This window comes from Epinephelus moara, chromosome 14, assembly GCF_006386435.1.
Source record: "Epinephelus moara isolate mb chromosome 14, YSFRI_EMoa_1.0, whole genome shotgun sequence".
Lineage (NCBI taxonomy): Eukaryota > Metazoa > Chordata > Actinopteri > Perciformes > Serranidae > Epinephelus > Epinephelus moara.
The window spans coordinates 10,962,965-10,978,200 of NC_065519.1; the positions used below are offsets into that span (position 1 = coordinate 10,962,965).

At 40.6% G+C, this 15,236-nt stretch overlaps 1 protein-coding gene across 7 annotated transcripts in view; it reads right to left on the minus strand.

Moving 5' to 3' along the window:
• The window catches only part of mta1 (metastasis associated 1), a 75,886-nt gene that overhangs the window by 13,761 nt on the left and 46,889 nt on the right, over positions 1 to 15,236 (minus strand). For all 7 annotated transcript variants that reach the window (XM_050061721.1, XM_050061720.1, XM_050061719.1 and 4 more), the window contains exons 4-11: positions 13,977 to 14,103; positions 11,027 to 11,090; positions 10,557 to 10,674; positions 7,368 to 7,470; positions 5,178 to 5,277; positions 4,498 to 4,686; positions 1,378 to 1,452; positions 631 to 689 (exon numbers count right to left, since the gene is read on the minus strand). In XM_050061721.1, coding sequence (XP_049917678.1) covers positions 631 to 689; positions 1,378 to 1,452; positions 4,498 to 4,686; positions 5,178 to 5,277; positions 7,368 to 7,470; positions 10,557 to 10,674; positions 11,027 to 11,090; positions 13,977 to 14,103 — 835 coding nt within the window. The remainder of the gene's footprint in view (positions 1 to 630; positions 690 to 1,377; positions 1,453 to 4,497; positions 4,687 to 5,177; positions 5,278 to 7,367; positions 7,471 to 10,556; positions 10,675 to 11,026; positions 11,091 to 13,976; positions 14,104 to 15,236) is intronic.

A 15,236-nucleotide genomic window follows, 5' to 3' on the forward strand; every position in this document is an offset into this window, starting at 1 on the left:
TCAGACGGATGCGCTCAAGCCTGCCGTGCACAAGCTCCGTTGGTAGGCGATACTATATTTTCACATTTTTAACAATGCAATTTAAAAGTCTTGATTTTTATTGATAACCTACATTTACCAACAACAAAAAGACTACATTTAGCACCAAAAAAATATGTAAAAAAAAACAAAAAAACAAATAACGAATACCTACCCATAGAAACGAATATTCGAATATCCGAATATTTGGGTACAGCCCTATTACTCACCCAACAGAAAATCTACTCTCATTTGGTGCTTGGTGGGTGTTGATTTCAGACCCTGATCACCGGGTTGATAAATGTCTGGGTGCTGGAATCCAACCTACAGCCACTGTGGCAAAGACAGTGCCTAATCTACCCACCAAACTACATTACACCCAAATGTTCCTTATTGCTATAGTGAAAACTGTTTACCAAAGTGAAATGTTCTTTGTTCCCAGGAGAATGATTGTGTCTGTCTTCGACACGTGCACTAATGTCTGTTCAAAGTAAATGACAAGAAATGGATCCTTATGCATTTGGGTTTTTTCCAACTGTACCAAACTCAAACCAGACCATGACTTCTGTGTACAGTCACACCCCTTGACGAAACTTGCACTGAGGTACTCACTAGTTAGGGATGTAGACCTGCTTCAACTTGCTCTCTGCCTCGGCTGCTTTTAACCGTTTCTGGAGCACAGAGGGAGGTTGAGGAAGAGGAGGGAGGAAGCAGAGAAAGAACAGTGTGATTAGAGAGGTCAGCTTCAACAATACCAGGAAAACAAAGCATTTATGGGTAAAACTGTCAACCTTTAGTTCAGAACTCCATATGGATTTAAGTGATTTTAAGGGTGCTTTCAGACCTACAGTTGTCTTGCTTTGGTCTGAATCAGGGACTCATTTTGTTCCAAAGTTGTATAATTACCTAGAGTTGGTTCGTGTTCTCACGGCAGCATTTACAATCGGACTCAGATCAAATGCCTTGTGTGAGAAAGCTGCTCTTGATTGGTCAGAATTTCCATGTAATTAGTAAACCAAACGTTGAAGAAGAGTACACTTGCAAGATAAATGTGACACTTTCTAATGTCACAATGGAGGGACAACTGGATGTGCTGAATGTGCATATTAAGGCAGTACAGGAGGAGGTGCACATTAATAATCCTCCAGGACTGTAACATGCTCATGTTTAACCCAAACAATGTGTCATGTGACTGCAGTTGGTTCAGATCCAGGTCGGAACACGTTCTCACCACAAATGAACCGCACCAGAGTACTGGACCGAGACCACCTCGTCAAGAAGGTCCCTGTTGTTACTGGTTTTGTCTGCTTTTTTCTTTTTGTAAAAAATTATAAAAATAATAATGCTGAATGTTTTTACCTGCTGTACATATCTGTCTGTGGTCTTCCACATGTAGTAATACTCAATAATACTTGTCAGGGACTTCCACGGCAGCTGGAGAAAAAGAAAGGGGACAAAAAATTATTTCAGTGTAGTTGTTATAAAAATGGTGCGAGCAGAGTGACAAAAAACGTGTAATATTGTCTACACACACAAACGCCTTTCAGCAGTGGATTTAGCACTCCCACATGAATACACAAATGTCTTTATCCCACAGTATTTTACTCATCTGTCGCAGAAACACCCTTAAATACAGAGAAATTCTTCAAATAAACGACCAGCAGAATCCGTCTGAAGCCACTGAAGTTGCATCGTAAAGTTCCCTCTGAGAAGTTTGAGAGGAAAATGAGCTGTCAAGTCGAGGCCCCACCCATCATGGTGGTGTAGCCCTGTTGTTCAAGAGGAGGCCTTGGGTGGAAACCTGAGTGAGCGGCACTGACGGCAGCCAGCCACCAGGTGGTGGAGTGATGCACACAGTGAGAGCTCAGCACAGTGTGTGTGTTAAGTGAGGTCCACAGCACCATTCTTCTCAGGCTGAAAGGCAGCTTTCTCCGAGCTTTCGACCAAACACTTGCACTTCTCAAAGATATATCTGTGGAATGTTTCTCTGGATAAACAGTCATTGTGTTTAGCTGCAGCATCTTCACTCTTTACTATGGGCTGGCTGCAATCTGAGCTAACAAGACGACTATTGTGCTGGAGAGTTGTTCTGTTTAACGTCAGCTAAATAACTAAATGAAGTCCAGAAGAAGTTCAGCTCTGATTCTGTTGTCTCTGCACTCAGTAGCAGTGGTTACAGGCACACTGAATACCTACTGTACACGTCTCTAAATTAGATTATTGGGTATCCCACATACTGGCTGATGAGCAGCACACCAAGCGCTTAATATGTCTTTCTCATGGATCTTAAATGCTTATCAACAATCTCAAAAAAAAAAAAAAAAAAAGACCCCGACCACACAGAGATTGTGAGAATAACACATTTTCTTACCAACGCTTACTAACATTTGATTAATTTAAAAATTCTCTTGTAGTCAAAAACAGGGTTGTGACAGTATGGATTTTTTCTTTAGCAGTCAGAGAGCAATGTATGCCTACGGTTTGACAGTTTAACACCAATGACAGACAGCTGCATAGATTAAAATGAGAGCGTATCGCTTGCTTGAGAGGTGTGAGTGAAAACTGCTTTGAAAAGGTTTGCAGTCTTAACACGGGACAAGCAACTAAAAAGTTGTTGTTTTTCCCCAGAAGCCCTTGAACATACTGTAGGATGGTAGACAGTCATTAGCTGTGGTTACATGGACAATATTTCTCTAATCAGATGATAAAATGCTAAATAATTCTGCAGAAATAATTCTGATTTAAGATTAGAGACATAATTCTGATTAGAGATACCAACTGAACTATTTATATGGACACTAAATGACATAAATAACGTGATATGATATATATTCCTTTGAACATTTAATCAGAATATAACTTTTTTGACTTGCTTAAAGTGCCTTTACACTTTATAACAGAAAAAAAAAATTAATAAATAAAGTACAGAAGGAGAAGATGTGTTTCCACCTGTTAATACAATTTAGTACTAGGTAACTCAGGTAGCTACAAATTACAGATGTCCCCTAAACACCTCACATGCAGGTAGATGTTACAATTTACAGACATTCCCTAAACGTCTCATATGCAGGCTTCTGCTGCTGGTAGCGATAGCAGGTTGTTATGTCCAGTGACTCTTAACAGTGCATAAAGCTATAGTTTCAAAATTAAAGAATACATATATTAATCAAGGCACTCGCACAGAAACGTAGCACCAGCAGAGGAATATATATATATGTTTTTATTATTTATGAACAAATATCCTGTCAGCAGAGGGAGGTGCTTAGAAAAAGCTGTTGGCAAACACATGCAGAAAAAATAGATTTATTCTAACCAGAGAGAAACGATCTGATTAAGCGTTAACATGCTTATTAGGTGCTAATATTTTCCTAAATTATCAAAGGTTTACCCAACTGAAAATTCCCTCTGATCGGGGCCTCTCTTCCAATTCAGGTGGTTTTATTCTGATTAATAGTAGAGTATCAGGGTCCATGTAAGTGCTCCTAATGATGAGCATTGTGTGCATTATATTTCATAACACACTATATGCTCTCCAGTAACTTTCACCAGCAAAAAAAAAAAAAAAAAAGGAAGAAAAATAAAAAATTGCGGTGATGACAGTGATGAGCTCAAGTTCCTGGCAGGCATCACACTGCCGTGGTAAACGATCTTGCTGTTATCATCACAGCCCTCGTCAAAAATAAGCATTTTATAAGATGTAAGAAATTGCATTTGAATACTTTTCCCCTCCAGATTTTCCTCAAAACATTGAGTCTCATGATCATGATCATCTTATCTAGCAGCCAACTTCTCAATGGGTGGTACTGACATGAGATTTTTAATGATTTCTGAGATTTTTATAAAGTCCTTTAATTAGCTCCCGCTGTAGGACGTAGTTTTGGACACCATCCAGCATCTCTTAAGCTCACTAATTAATACGTCATACCTTGTTTGTTTAATTAGTACAAAACTAAACTGTGCAAACGACACATGGTTGTCATGTGTCGGACGTTATCTTGTGACTTCCTGGACTCTTGTTGTTACCGTAAGGTTACTAGGCAACCAGTCGAGTCTGTAGGCCCATTTTTGGCTTAAGTTCGATTTAAGACATTTTTAATGCCACTTGTAATTAAATTTAAGACAAATTTTACATAAAACAAACAAACAATTGCAACAAAGAAAACCTGACTTTTTTGGAAAATATTTGGCGTTTGCTGGCACATTTGTTTGGTGATTTTGTGTTTCTCATTCTTAACGTCAGAAAAAACAATTATAAAATCCTACTTCCCGTGTCTCAGCGTTTTTAAGACTTTTAAATGGCTCATTTATTATTAACGAATTCCATGCCTGTCAAGATTTTTTTAAGGATTAGCTGATCCTCCCTTTTGTCAGTCTTCACGCTGAGCTACACAAACCATCCACTTGATGCAGTTTCATATTTTATTTCCCAAAATATCAAACTATTCCTTTAGAGATGCTTTTTATTGCTTTGCTACTCACAAAATCCTGCTGGATGTCGGTGAAGTCTTTGCCGTATTTCTCTAGTGCCTCCTCGAACAGGTTGGCCTCGGAGGCGCTCCACTCCTCCATTTCATCCCTGCAGAGGACAGGCCCGCCCTGAGGCACCAGCGCTGCGATGGCTCGGGTCATGTCATAGCCCGTGGCGTGGAGGGTGTCCATAGCATGAAACTAAACACAAGATAGAAACACATGCTCGTCTCAAGACTGTTCCTGTTGTTGTTTGAGCCATTTATGTGATGATTATTCTGCGGACTTGTTGAGAGGAGGATGAATTGTATGAGTTGTTCAGTCCATGGAGTTTATATGCAGCCCCTTGTCTAAGGCTTTGGGCTCTGTGTGTGTGTGTGTGTGTGTGTGTGTGTGTGTGTGTGTGCGCACCATGTGGTAGCTAGAAGGCCTCTCATCTATGTTTTATATATGAGGATAAGATCTAGGGCAGAATAGACCCACACCATGCTTCTGGGGCCAAGTGCTTCTTACAGATAACCAGACACAGGCCTCAACAATCACCAACACACACATAATCACACACACACATTATCACACGTGTGCTGCGAGCATTTGCTTTGATTAACACAACTGCTACACTTTTCACCTATGGTGTGATGCTGATTTAACCCAAGGCTGCTTTCATGTGTGTGTATGTATGAAGATCTCACCAACGTGATGTCTCTGGAGGCTGCAGCAGCGCTCATGTGCAGGCTGGGCTGCCGGACAGAACTACTGCAGTCCAAGGCTCTGGCGAACGTACCTACTGACCTACGGGACACAGATATGACGCAAAGGATAAATAAAAAGTGCATAAAGAGAGAGACAAGAAATAAACTGAGTTTTTCTTTCACCATCTAGATCTGGTGATTGATATATTTCCATGTGATGTTCTTTTTTCCTGAACCTTTTATAAGCACACCAAAAAACAGTGCTTCCTGATAAAATATTCAGTGTTGTAAATGATACAACTCCAGCCAATTCACACTGCATGGGATAAAACTGCTAAGCAACAGAATCTATCTCTAAAAAAGGAGAAATGCGGATCACCAAATGTTCAGAAATATTTGAGGTACTTGAAAAGAAAGTTAGACATTTTGAGGATTATGCTTATTAGCTTTAATGGAGAGAATTAACATGTTCAACATGCTGAATCGGGAGTGCGGGACACACCACAAAAACTAGCCCTAAAACAGCCGATGTCTTTGATTAGACCATACCAAAAAAAGTGTAAAAATGACATGTTGAGGCTTTACACAAGGTTTCTAGGGCTGTGTGCTGGCAAGAATCTGGCAATACCATATGTATCACAATACAGGGGTTATGATTTAATACATAAATCTGATTTTAGGAAAGCTGTCATAGTAGGGGATGGGCAATATGTTGAATTTGCTGGATGTACTGCAGCTTGTTCCACGTGGGATGTATAAAATGACTATATCAAACACATGAAGTGTACATTGTCACATCCATCTTTTTAAGACACCAACGTGAGACTGGCTGTGGCATCTCTGTTCTCACTCTCTCCCTCTTGGAGACACAAACACAAAAAGAAAGACTCACAAACATGAGTTGTCACACACAGGCTCCTCTGCCCATCCACACCACTCTCTCCTGGGTGATAATGTGTGAGCAGGTGAGCCGTGTGGTTTTGTATCTGCAGGGCCTTTGACAGCGACCACTGAGTCACATTTTGCGACCATGGAGCTTCAGCCCAAGGCGAGCCAGGTGCTTCAAAATAAAAGCACCAGTAGTTTTGCTTTTAGTTGGGAACACTCTCGTCATAGATTTAACCATTTATTGCAACAAATGGAAATACAGTTATGTCTGACGCTAAGGGGTCCACTCGTAAGGTGCTCCCTGGATTAGACAAGTAGCATGCTAAACCAAAACAGGGAGTGCAATGCAGAAATCCCCCCGGGTATACAGGAGTGGGCTTAAAGCAAGACATTAAATACCATTTTGACCTAAGGTGGAGGCAAAGCTTTGCCAGTGGTAGCAGAGTGTGGCAGCATTGGTGCAGCAGGTATCAGTGAGTAGGACGCCATATTTAAATGGACCACCTTGTGTGGGAATAGGCTGTGATTGGTGTGTGACTGATAAGAAACAATGATCCAATCAGCTGGCTGTCAGCTGGGGCATATGACTTCCGTGCCCTGCATGAACTAATGCAAAGCTTCATTAACAGTACTTTATTTAACTTTATTACAACAGTGCTTTATTTAAATTTATTGTAACTGTAGGTCATGTTATAATTTATTTTAGTAGTCTACAGTAGTAGATTTCAAAATATCAAGATATAGATCGTGTATTGCAATATAGCCTAAAAATATCACATTCATTTTAAAGCCATATTGCCCAGCCCTATGTCACAGAATAAAGAACACACCACCATATGCATAATCTGTTTTACTTATTTTACACAATCAGAACAGTGAGAGCTGCATTAGTATTTGCAACAGTCCCTGTAACAGCCAACATCATAGCACTACTTTATGTGCTATCTGAGCAAATTAATTTGCCTATATCAGTAAAAATAAAATAAAAGTGCATGCAGGATTCTTTAGGTTAACAAATAAAGAAAATTTAAACAATAAAAAAATGATAGTGTTTTTGAGAGTATCACATAACACTGCAATACTCAAGTATATTGATAAGTTCTTACACTCCTGACAACTTCTTGGCCAGACACAGTAACCTCCTACAGTCTTGTCGTCCCCCATCTCTTGGCTGAGGCTTCATATTTAGCCTCCAGGTATTAGAGTTTATTTTCTCAGCTAACACCCAGCAAAAACCACGCTGTATGTATAGTTTTTACTTTTTCATTTTTTGTATGCTTCTGCACTTCTGTGTTGACTTACCGAGCTACAACTAAGAACTGGTCAATCTGTTTCTCTGTCAGTGAGCTGTTGGGGTCCCAGACCTTTTCCTCTAGTTTCTCCAAGTCTCTGCCATCTTCTTCGCCTACACAGACCCAGAAGACACACACATAGTTAATTCTTCTGAGCTTTCCGAGGCCACTGTGGCTCCTTACTGACCAGACATGTACAAAAAGAGTCAGTGAATTCCACAATCAAATCTGATTTTCTCCTGGTTTTGCCTCTTTTTAAAATCACTACCTTGTGCAAAGCTTTAATGAATCCCACAGTTGAATAGGTGGGGTCTGTCAGGCTGCCAGGCTGCAAACAAACCAGCCAACCTGTCTGAGCTCCGAACACATGTAACAGAATTTCATTAACATGGGTTTAATTAGAGAGCTCGGTGTCCCCATGGTGCCTAATTGCAATTTCAGAGATTTCCCACCTGCTAAGAATAAAATTCTGGCAAAACAGTGAAACTAAATCTGGCAGAAAAATAGTCACATTTAAAAATGCTGAATATCTGCACACACTACTGGCACAAAAATGCCTGGAAAATATCTCTCTGTCTTGCTTGAATTAAAGTAATTATGGAGTTTAATATTATGGACAAAATGCAAAGATGGAAACTCTCTGTATGTGTGAGGTAAAATGTCCACACTGACATTATTAGAGTTTAACATAAGGTTGCACGTTTGCATTTGAGGTGCTTTTCAGACAGCGAGTGGTCGCCATCGTCTTCATTGTTTTCAACGTAAACCGAGGTCAGCGGCAGTGGCTTGTGAATGCACACGGCTCTTTGCAGCTGCATATAATACAGTTTATGATGGTTCAACTTTTTCAGCTTGCTGCCTTGTAACCATGGCAACCACAGAAACTATGATGAAGAAACAATACAGGAGCTGATTTTACTGTTTCTGAGTTCCCTGATTCATTCACGTCTTCATCTGCAGGGAGCAGAGAGATTAATGAAGAGAAATGGTTTCGACTTTAAAGGGATAATTCAGGTTTTCTGAAGTGAGGTTGTCCAAGGTACTTATCCAAAATCTGTGTATTTCGTACAGTGGTTGGCAGTCGGCATGCCCCCAGTTTGGAGAAGCAGGTAGGAGTACTGCCACAGAAGCTAAGCAAGGTAGTGCTGTGGACGGGGGCAGCAGCAAAATGTAATTTAGGCCCTGTCAACATGAATATTTTTGAAAATCTGTATTTTTATACGCAAACAGTTTTAGGTCATTAAAAGCAAGTTTTTACAGCGCCTTCTAAGATGCAAATTTTTCAAAACTCCTGTTACATTTTGTCCTTGTGGACATGTAGAACAGAGCGTTTGGGAAACTATGATGTAATCTCCACGACAACAACAATGGTGGACTACTGGCTTGTTTACAATTTGTCTACGTTTGACCACTGCTTCGTCTAATTACTCCTTTACACCACTTCCTGGATGAACGGAAGTGCTTGCTGTACCCAACATTACTTGGTCCAACTCAGTGTCCGGTTTTGGATCAAACCTGGTTAAAGCAGCGGATTGTGGGAAAATTTCTAGAGTGAGATTGTTGTCACTCAAATCTTTGAATGAACTCCTTTGTCTTGACATTAACAGGGAATCAAATGTGAGAATTAACTCTGATGAGATCTTCAGTAGGTCTTACGTAGCCTGTACGCTTTACTACCTTTGTAACAAGTGGAGACTATGGTACATGGCTGAACAAGTCATTCAAATGTTCTAGTGTGGACAAAGATATTTTGTTAAATGAAGGTAGCATTGACAGATTTTTTCTTTTAAACAGAGTGGAAAAATATCCGTTCCTAAAATATCTGTATATGTGTGAGCTGTAGCCACCCAAAAAAAATCACTATCGGTTAAGGGTATGCTATATTTAGAGTATTTTTACCATTTTACTCTGCTGTGAGACAGCCCTTCCAAAGGAGAACTAAAGTAGTTATCTCAAAGCCAACAGAGTCCTTTGACAGAAACAGTAATTTTACGTCGCAGAAAACAGGAGCTGCTGGTTCAAGGCTGCCTCAATCGGTTACTTTGTTAGTGTTACTGTGTGACCTTGGTATTTTTATTCAGATTCACCAAACAAACAATATAGCATACACTTAATCTATATTGATCTTTTTAGGTGGCTAAAATATGTTTTGCTGCTGCCCCCATCCAAAGCAGTACATTGCTTAGCTTCTGTGGTGGTACTTCAGCCTGCTTCTCCAAATTGGGGGCGTGCTGACCAACATCTATTGTAGGTAATACACTGACTATGGATAGGTACCTCATATAGCCCACTTCAAAAAATCTGAACTACTCCTTTGAAGTCTGATTACCAAGTCTGGGCAGTAAACAACATTTACGACACTACTTGGCAAAATCTGTTATATTATTGGTGTGATATTGTTAATTATTTCCACCATCTTAGGCTACAACTCCATTTAACTGCGGAGATAGCTGGCTGCAGCGTTACACCCTGCTGCCAGTGATTTAAAATAGAGGACACCGACATTTGCTCGCTGTGTGAAAGCATCATTACAGTTTGGCCAGAAACTAAACAACTGTTATGTGTTAAGATCCAGGTATTAATGTGCATTCATACCCACATATGCTGCACACATTATCCTTTATTAGGAGGAAATGGGAGCTTTTATTGTCAGAAAGCTGGATGTGAACATCGACAATAAAACAGTTGTCTAGTACCTTTAAAAGTAGAACATGCACCCCATTCTTTCCATACTCTCTGGGTGACTGTAAAATCATCACTTGTGCAGCACGTAAACAATAATCTGTTACTCTAAACACTTTGATTATGTATAATCATGCTGCCACACTGTGATCGCTATGGAAACCCAGGTTAGTTGACTTTCTTTACAACTTAACTTTGAAAATAGATATATAAATAAACGGTGGCTTGGGGCAGAAAAGGTCGCTTAAAGTTCATGAAATGTTTCCTGAGAATTGAGCGGTTATAAAACATGAAAAGTGGAGCAGTTCATTATGCCTCCGACTGCCTTATTAATGCTGAAAAATTGAAAAAACAATTGCGATAAAAAAAAAGTAAAAAAAGAAAGAAAGAAAGAAATCAGTACACAGGAGGGTAAAAAAGACCCCTGCAGGAAAACATTAATGTGCAACTCTGTGAATAAGCTTCACTGGAAAAACTGTGTCAATTAAAAAACGCCCGAGATTTAAGTATGATGTACCTTCTTTCAGGAGGTCGGTGATGTCGGCCTGATACTTGTTCCCAACGCGGATCTCCCCTTTATCAGCCAGCAGGGTCTTTTGCTGAGGGTCATACACCAGCGAGTAGAAGAAGGCATCCTGGGAAATACAGATGGCAGGAAGGCATGAGGATGAGTATGAAAGGAACAGGAAGCGAGACGGGCAAACGGAGAGGCGAAAGAGAGGAGTCTATCTGTCTCTGTATTCATGTGTATGTGTGTGTGTGTACATCTTCCCCTCTGCTAGTCTCTCGTCTCCTCATTACTGTATGTGAAAAGAACATTCTGGGTCAACACGTTGAATAATTCATCTGGAAACAAGAATCTCTTAACTCATAAGTCTAACACACACACACTCTCTCTTAGATAATCCTGAAATCTAACACACCTAATCACTGTTAAGAAGACCCCGTCGTATTATATTAGCACGGACACGGGGAGACGGCACGTACCTCTCTGTCCAGGTAAGACTTCAGGGCTTCTGTCTCGTTCAGCAAAGTCACACAGCACTTCCCCCTGGAGTCCAGAAAGGATGTAAGGAAAGGAAGAGAGGGAGGACAAAAGGAGAGGGAAGAAAAACGAATAGTTAACAGACAAGACTCAAAGTCCAGGGGATAACACGTTACATAAGTGCAAGATGAAGGCCTGGTCCAAACTCCCCTCTGCAAACCGTCTAAGAGGATACTTTGATGTAGGATGCATTTCAGAAACTGCAACAGGGATATTGATTTGGCTCCAGCTGGCACCGCCTGTTGTTTGAGTGTGTCGACACTGACAGCACTCATCTTCGTCCCTTAACTGCTACTGTCTGAATCCAAATTATTTACCAGCTAAGTAGTCATACCTTTCTAGCCCGGAGCAAACACGACTCAGCAGGGCGATAAACTCAGCACACCTCGTGTAACCTCGCTGCTGCTGCTGCTGCTGCTGCGGCAGCGCACAGGTGTTAAGTTGGGAAGCCTAATCAAGTTTGAATCCTCGCTAAACAAAAACGGCTCGTCAGAGTATTTTTATTCGAGCAGATGTCAGTTTGCTCTTCCCTGCCACTCTTCAGAAATGTCAAGTAATAAGGTGGTAATGATTAGGTGGGTTTGCCTGGAGCTTACTGACGAGAAGAGGCAGGTCTATATGTAGAAACAGCTCTCTGTTGACATTTAGTGATCAACGTGCACACTTTATATGAGGGGATTATTCTGTGTCGGAGTTTCTAAGACTCGACTGAAGCTCCCGACCATCTTTCAGCCGCCATAAAACCTGATGTGTGCCGGATAATGTGAGTAAAGGAATCAATAAATAATCACATCATCATCATCATCATCATCATCCAAATGAGTCAGAGAGCTGCAGTTTTTACAGTCACACACGATCCAAAGGGTTGTTTCAGGATTCGACATAAACGATGGCCCAATGGCAGGTGGCCAGGAAGAATAAATGCAGGGCAAGTTGTGCTGTGAGCCCGTTAAAGAAGACGTCATTGTTTTAAAGACACGTGAGCGATAACATGCATCGTGATTTGCTGGAAATAAACAAATGCAGGGAAGGCAAAATGCATTATGATGCATTCTGGGGGCAGCAGCGGCTCAGTCCATAGGGAACCTGGATTGGGAATCTGAGGGTAGCCAGCTCAAGTCCCCGTCCAGACCAAATATGGAGAGTGGACTGGTAGCTGGAGAGGTGCTAGTTCGCCTATTGGGCACTGCCGAGGTGCCCTTGACCCCCAACTCCTCAGGGCACCTGTCCTTGGGCAGCCCCCTCGCTCTGACACCTCTCCACTTAATGCACGTATAGGTCCTGTTTGTGCATGTGTGTGTAATTCCGGTCTGTGTGTATATGACAACAGAGTAAAAAAATTGAATTTCCCCTTAGGGATTAATAAAGTATATGTTCTTCTACTTCTTCTGCACCTCTTACCAGAACCGGAAAAATGTCAGCAAGACAGACCTACCAGGCCACACCGCCTACTACTAACTGTGCGTGACAGCTACCTCGCTGAACTGCTGTGTCGCACACAGACAGTGTTACTGCAGTGACTTTGATTACTGCCATCAGTGATTGAATTTCATGATAAATGTCATTTATTTTTATTTAACAAAGAAACGTTTAAGACTAATTTATGGAGCCACAAGTCACTGCATTCTCCACATCCCTGTCCTGCAAATATTTCAAAATAAAAGCCTTTTTTATACAAATGAAGGGATTCTGTCCACAGAAACACTGGAGAGCTTTTAATTTGAAATGTAAGCAGAAAGGCTGAATCTAAATAATATCTGTATTTGTTTATGACTGATATATTCTACACATACAGAACCTGAAACCATAGTGAGGGGTGAAATTTTGCTGATCTGATGTCAATATGACAATATGTTTCTACTGTCGTGAAAAAAGAAACAATTTGTTAAGTAGTCAAAGTGTTCAATTAAATTTCGTTCGTTAAAAAATAGTCCCATCAGAGATAATGTGCCATTTGCTACTCAATAATTTATGCTACCTTGAATACCTATCATAATAGAGCTGCAACGATTAGTACATCAATGGGGGAAAAAATCTGTAACTATTTTGGTAATTGATTGTTTTATCATTAGATTGCTACAACTTCTTAAATGAGAATATGCTGCTTTTCAATCTTACATTGTAGTAACTTTTAAAAAAGCTGTTAGCCAAGAACGACCTGGAGCTGTGACCTTCATAGCTCATTCTGACACCTCTGTTCCTCAATACAGTGGAAGAGTGACGGTGCATTTATGTGTAAACATGTAAAAAATCCTATTACTAAGGGTTAGAACCAGGACTATTCTGGTCACATCTGCCACCGCACAAAATGTCACCTCATTTGTAACGCCTCACAAAAGGAGATAACCATGCACACTCCAACGTCTCAAGCCAAAAAACTTGTCTTCACTGTCTGTCAGCACTGAAAACGCAGTTTCTAAAAATCTACTCCCTGTAAGGCATTTTACAAAAGGTTTGTTTTTACTGACCTTAAACATAGTTTGCATGTGGATGAAAGGCCAAAACACGTGGAAAAAACTATGTCTTCAACAGTACCCATGTGCATGTGGACAAGGCCTTAAGCCATGCTTTCTGTAACCACAGTAACCACACATGTTCAGGACAACAGTCAAGACAAGTAAAATAATTGTTACAATAAAGAAAAATAACTGATTCATTTTGACTTGGGCAGGTTTTTTGTTTTGAAATTTGTATTTTAATATTGAGATTTAGCTTTTTTGGACTCAACAGTAGCTCACAGGCATTGTATGGAGGCTTTACTCACAGCCTGGGGTATGTGCTGTGAAAACACTGCACCGTGTGAGTCCAAAACTCTTCAGGGAATAAAGATAAAGAAAGAAAAACTGAAACTAAAACAGATAACTCAGTGGTGTTAAAACCAGGGTGGTGTACCTGATGTGCGTGGCAGGTAAAGACTCCAGCTGGCGGGACAGGAAGAGCTCTCTGTGTCTGAGCTGGTGTTTCTGTTTCTCAGGGAGGTCCGCCATCTCTGGATTCTCCATCTCCTCCTCCAGCTCCCCTGGGAAGCAAAGGGGTCAAAGGTCAAACATATACCCATCGAATGAGGTGGAACAATGACGTCCACAGGGAAAACAGGGGAGGAGGGGGCTGCAAATGTATCAGCTGCAGCTACAAACAGTCTCAGGACCTGAACAACAAGCGTATATAAAGCACTAGAACGCTCACTTGATGAGCCGAAACAATAAAGTCCTCAGGGAGACGGCGACTCGTGTACACATACAGATATTTTACATAAAACCTCACTGATTATGTCCACATGAGACTTGCAATATGAATCAAACAACATCTGGCTCCGGTTTTCTCTCCCAATTCTGCATTTCAACCCCTATTACACAAGTGACGCCATGTTTCACACCGCTCAGGATGCTCCATCATTTTAATGCCCTCCAACTGTGTTTTCATTACACTGTTATTTGGGTAATCTCTTGTATTCCAAGCGTGGAAACTACAAAAAGAATCTGAATGGGATGTTTAAAAACAGCCAGACTCTACTCCTCTGTGTTATATCCATATAAAACAGCAAATTCTGCAGCTTCCATTGAGAAACAGGAGATCACAACCTCATTGTTTGTTTCTGGGAATTTGAGGATCTGAAATGCAGCTGATGTTTTATAGTTTAGAGTTACACATGGTTGGTTTTTCAAAGGGTGGATGCAGACACTTTACAAGACTTGGTGTGTTGAAATTTGAAGATATACATAAATTAATAAAGACAACAACTTAACAGATTTCCCAGCAGAATGTATTCCCAGCGGAGCAGAGAAAACCCACAGAAATCAGCTTTAATATTTTATCATGTGAACTACCTTGGGGGCAAAATAAAGCAGATGAACAAATAACAAATGGAAAAATAACCAAATAAGCATTTTAACAGAAATCTTGGGGCTGGTTGATCTGTCTTGGTCTGTCAACACAGTGTCTGAGGTCTGAACTTGTCTCTTTATTAGAAGCAGTGTCCATTTTGTCGGCTATTTTTGTTAAGTCTTTGGCCTGTGTCAAATTTCTTATATTTTCTCGTATCTTTCCTCTCTTGCAAGGAGCACCTGTAACATAAATAATTTCCCCTCGGGGATCAATAAAGTATTTCTGATTCTGAAATGTCCTTGTTAGTTTGTGTCATATTTAAAGGAG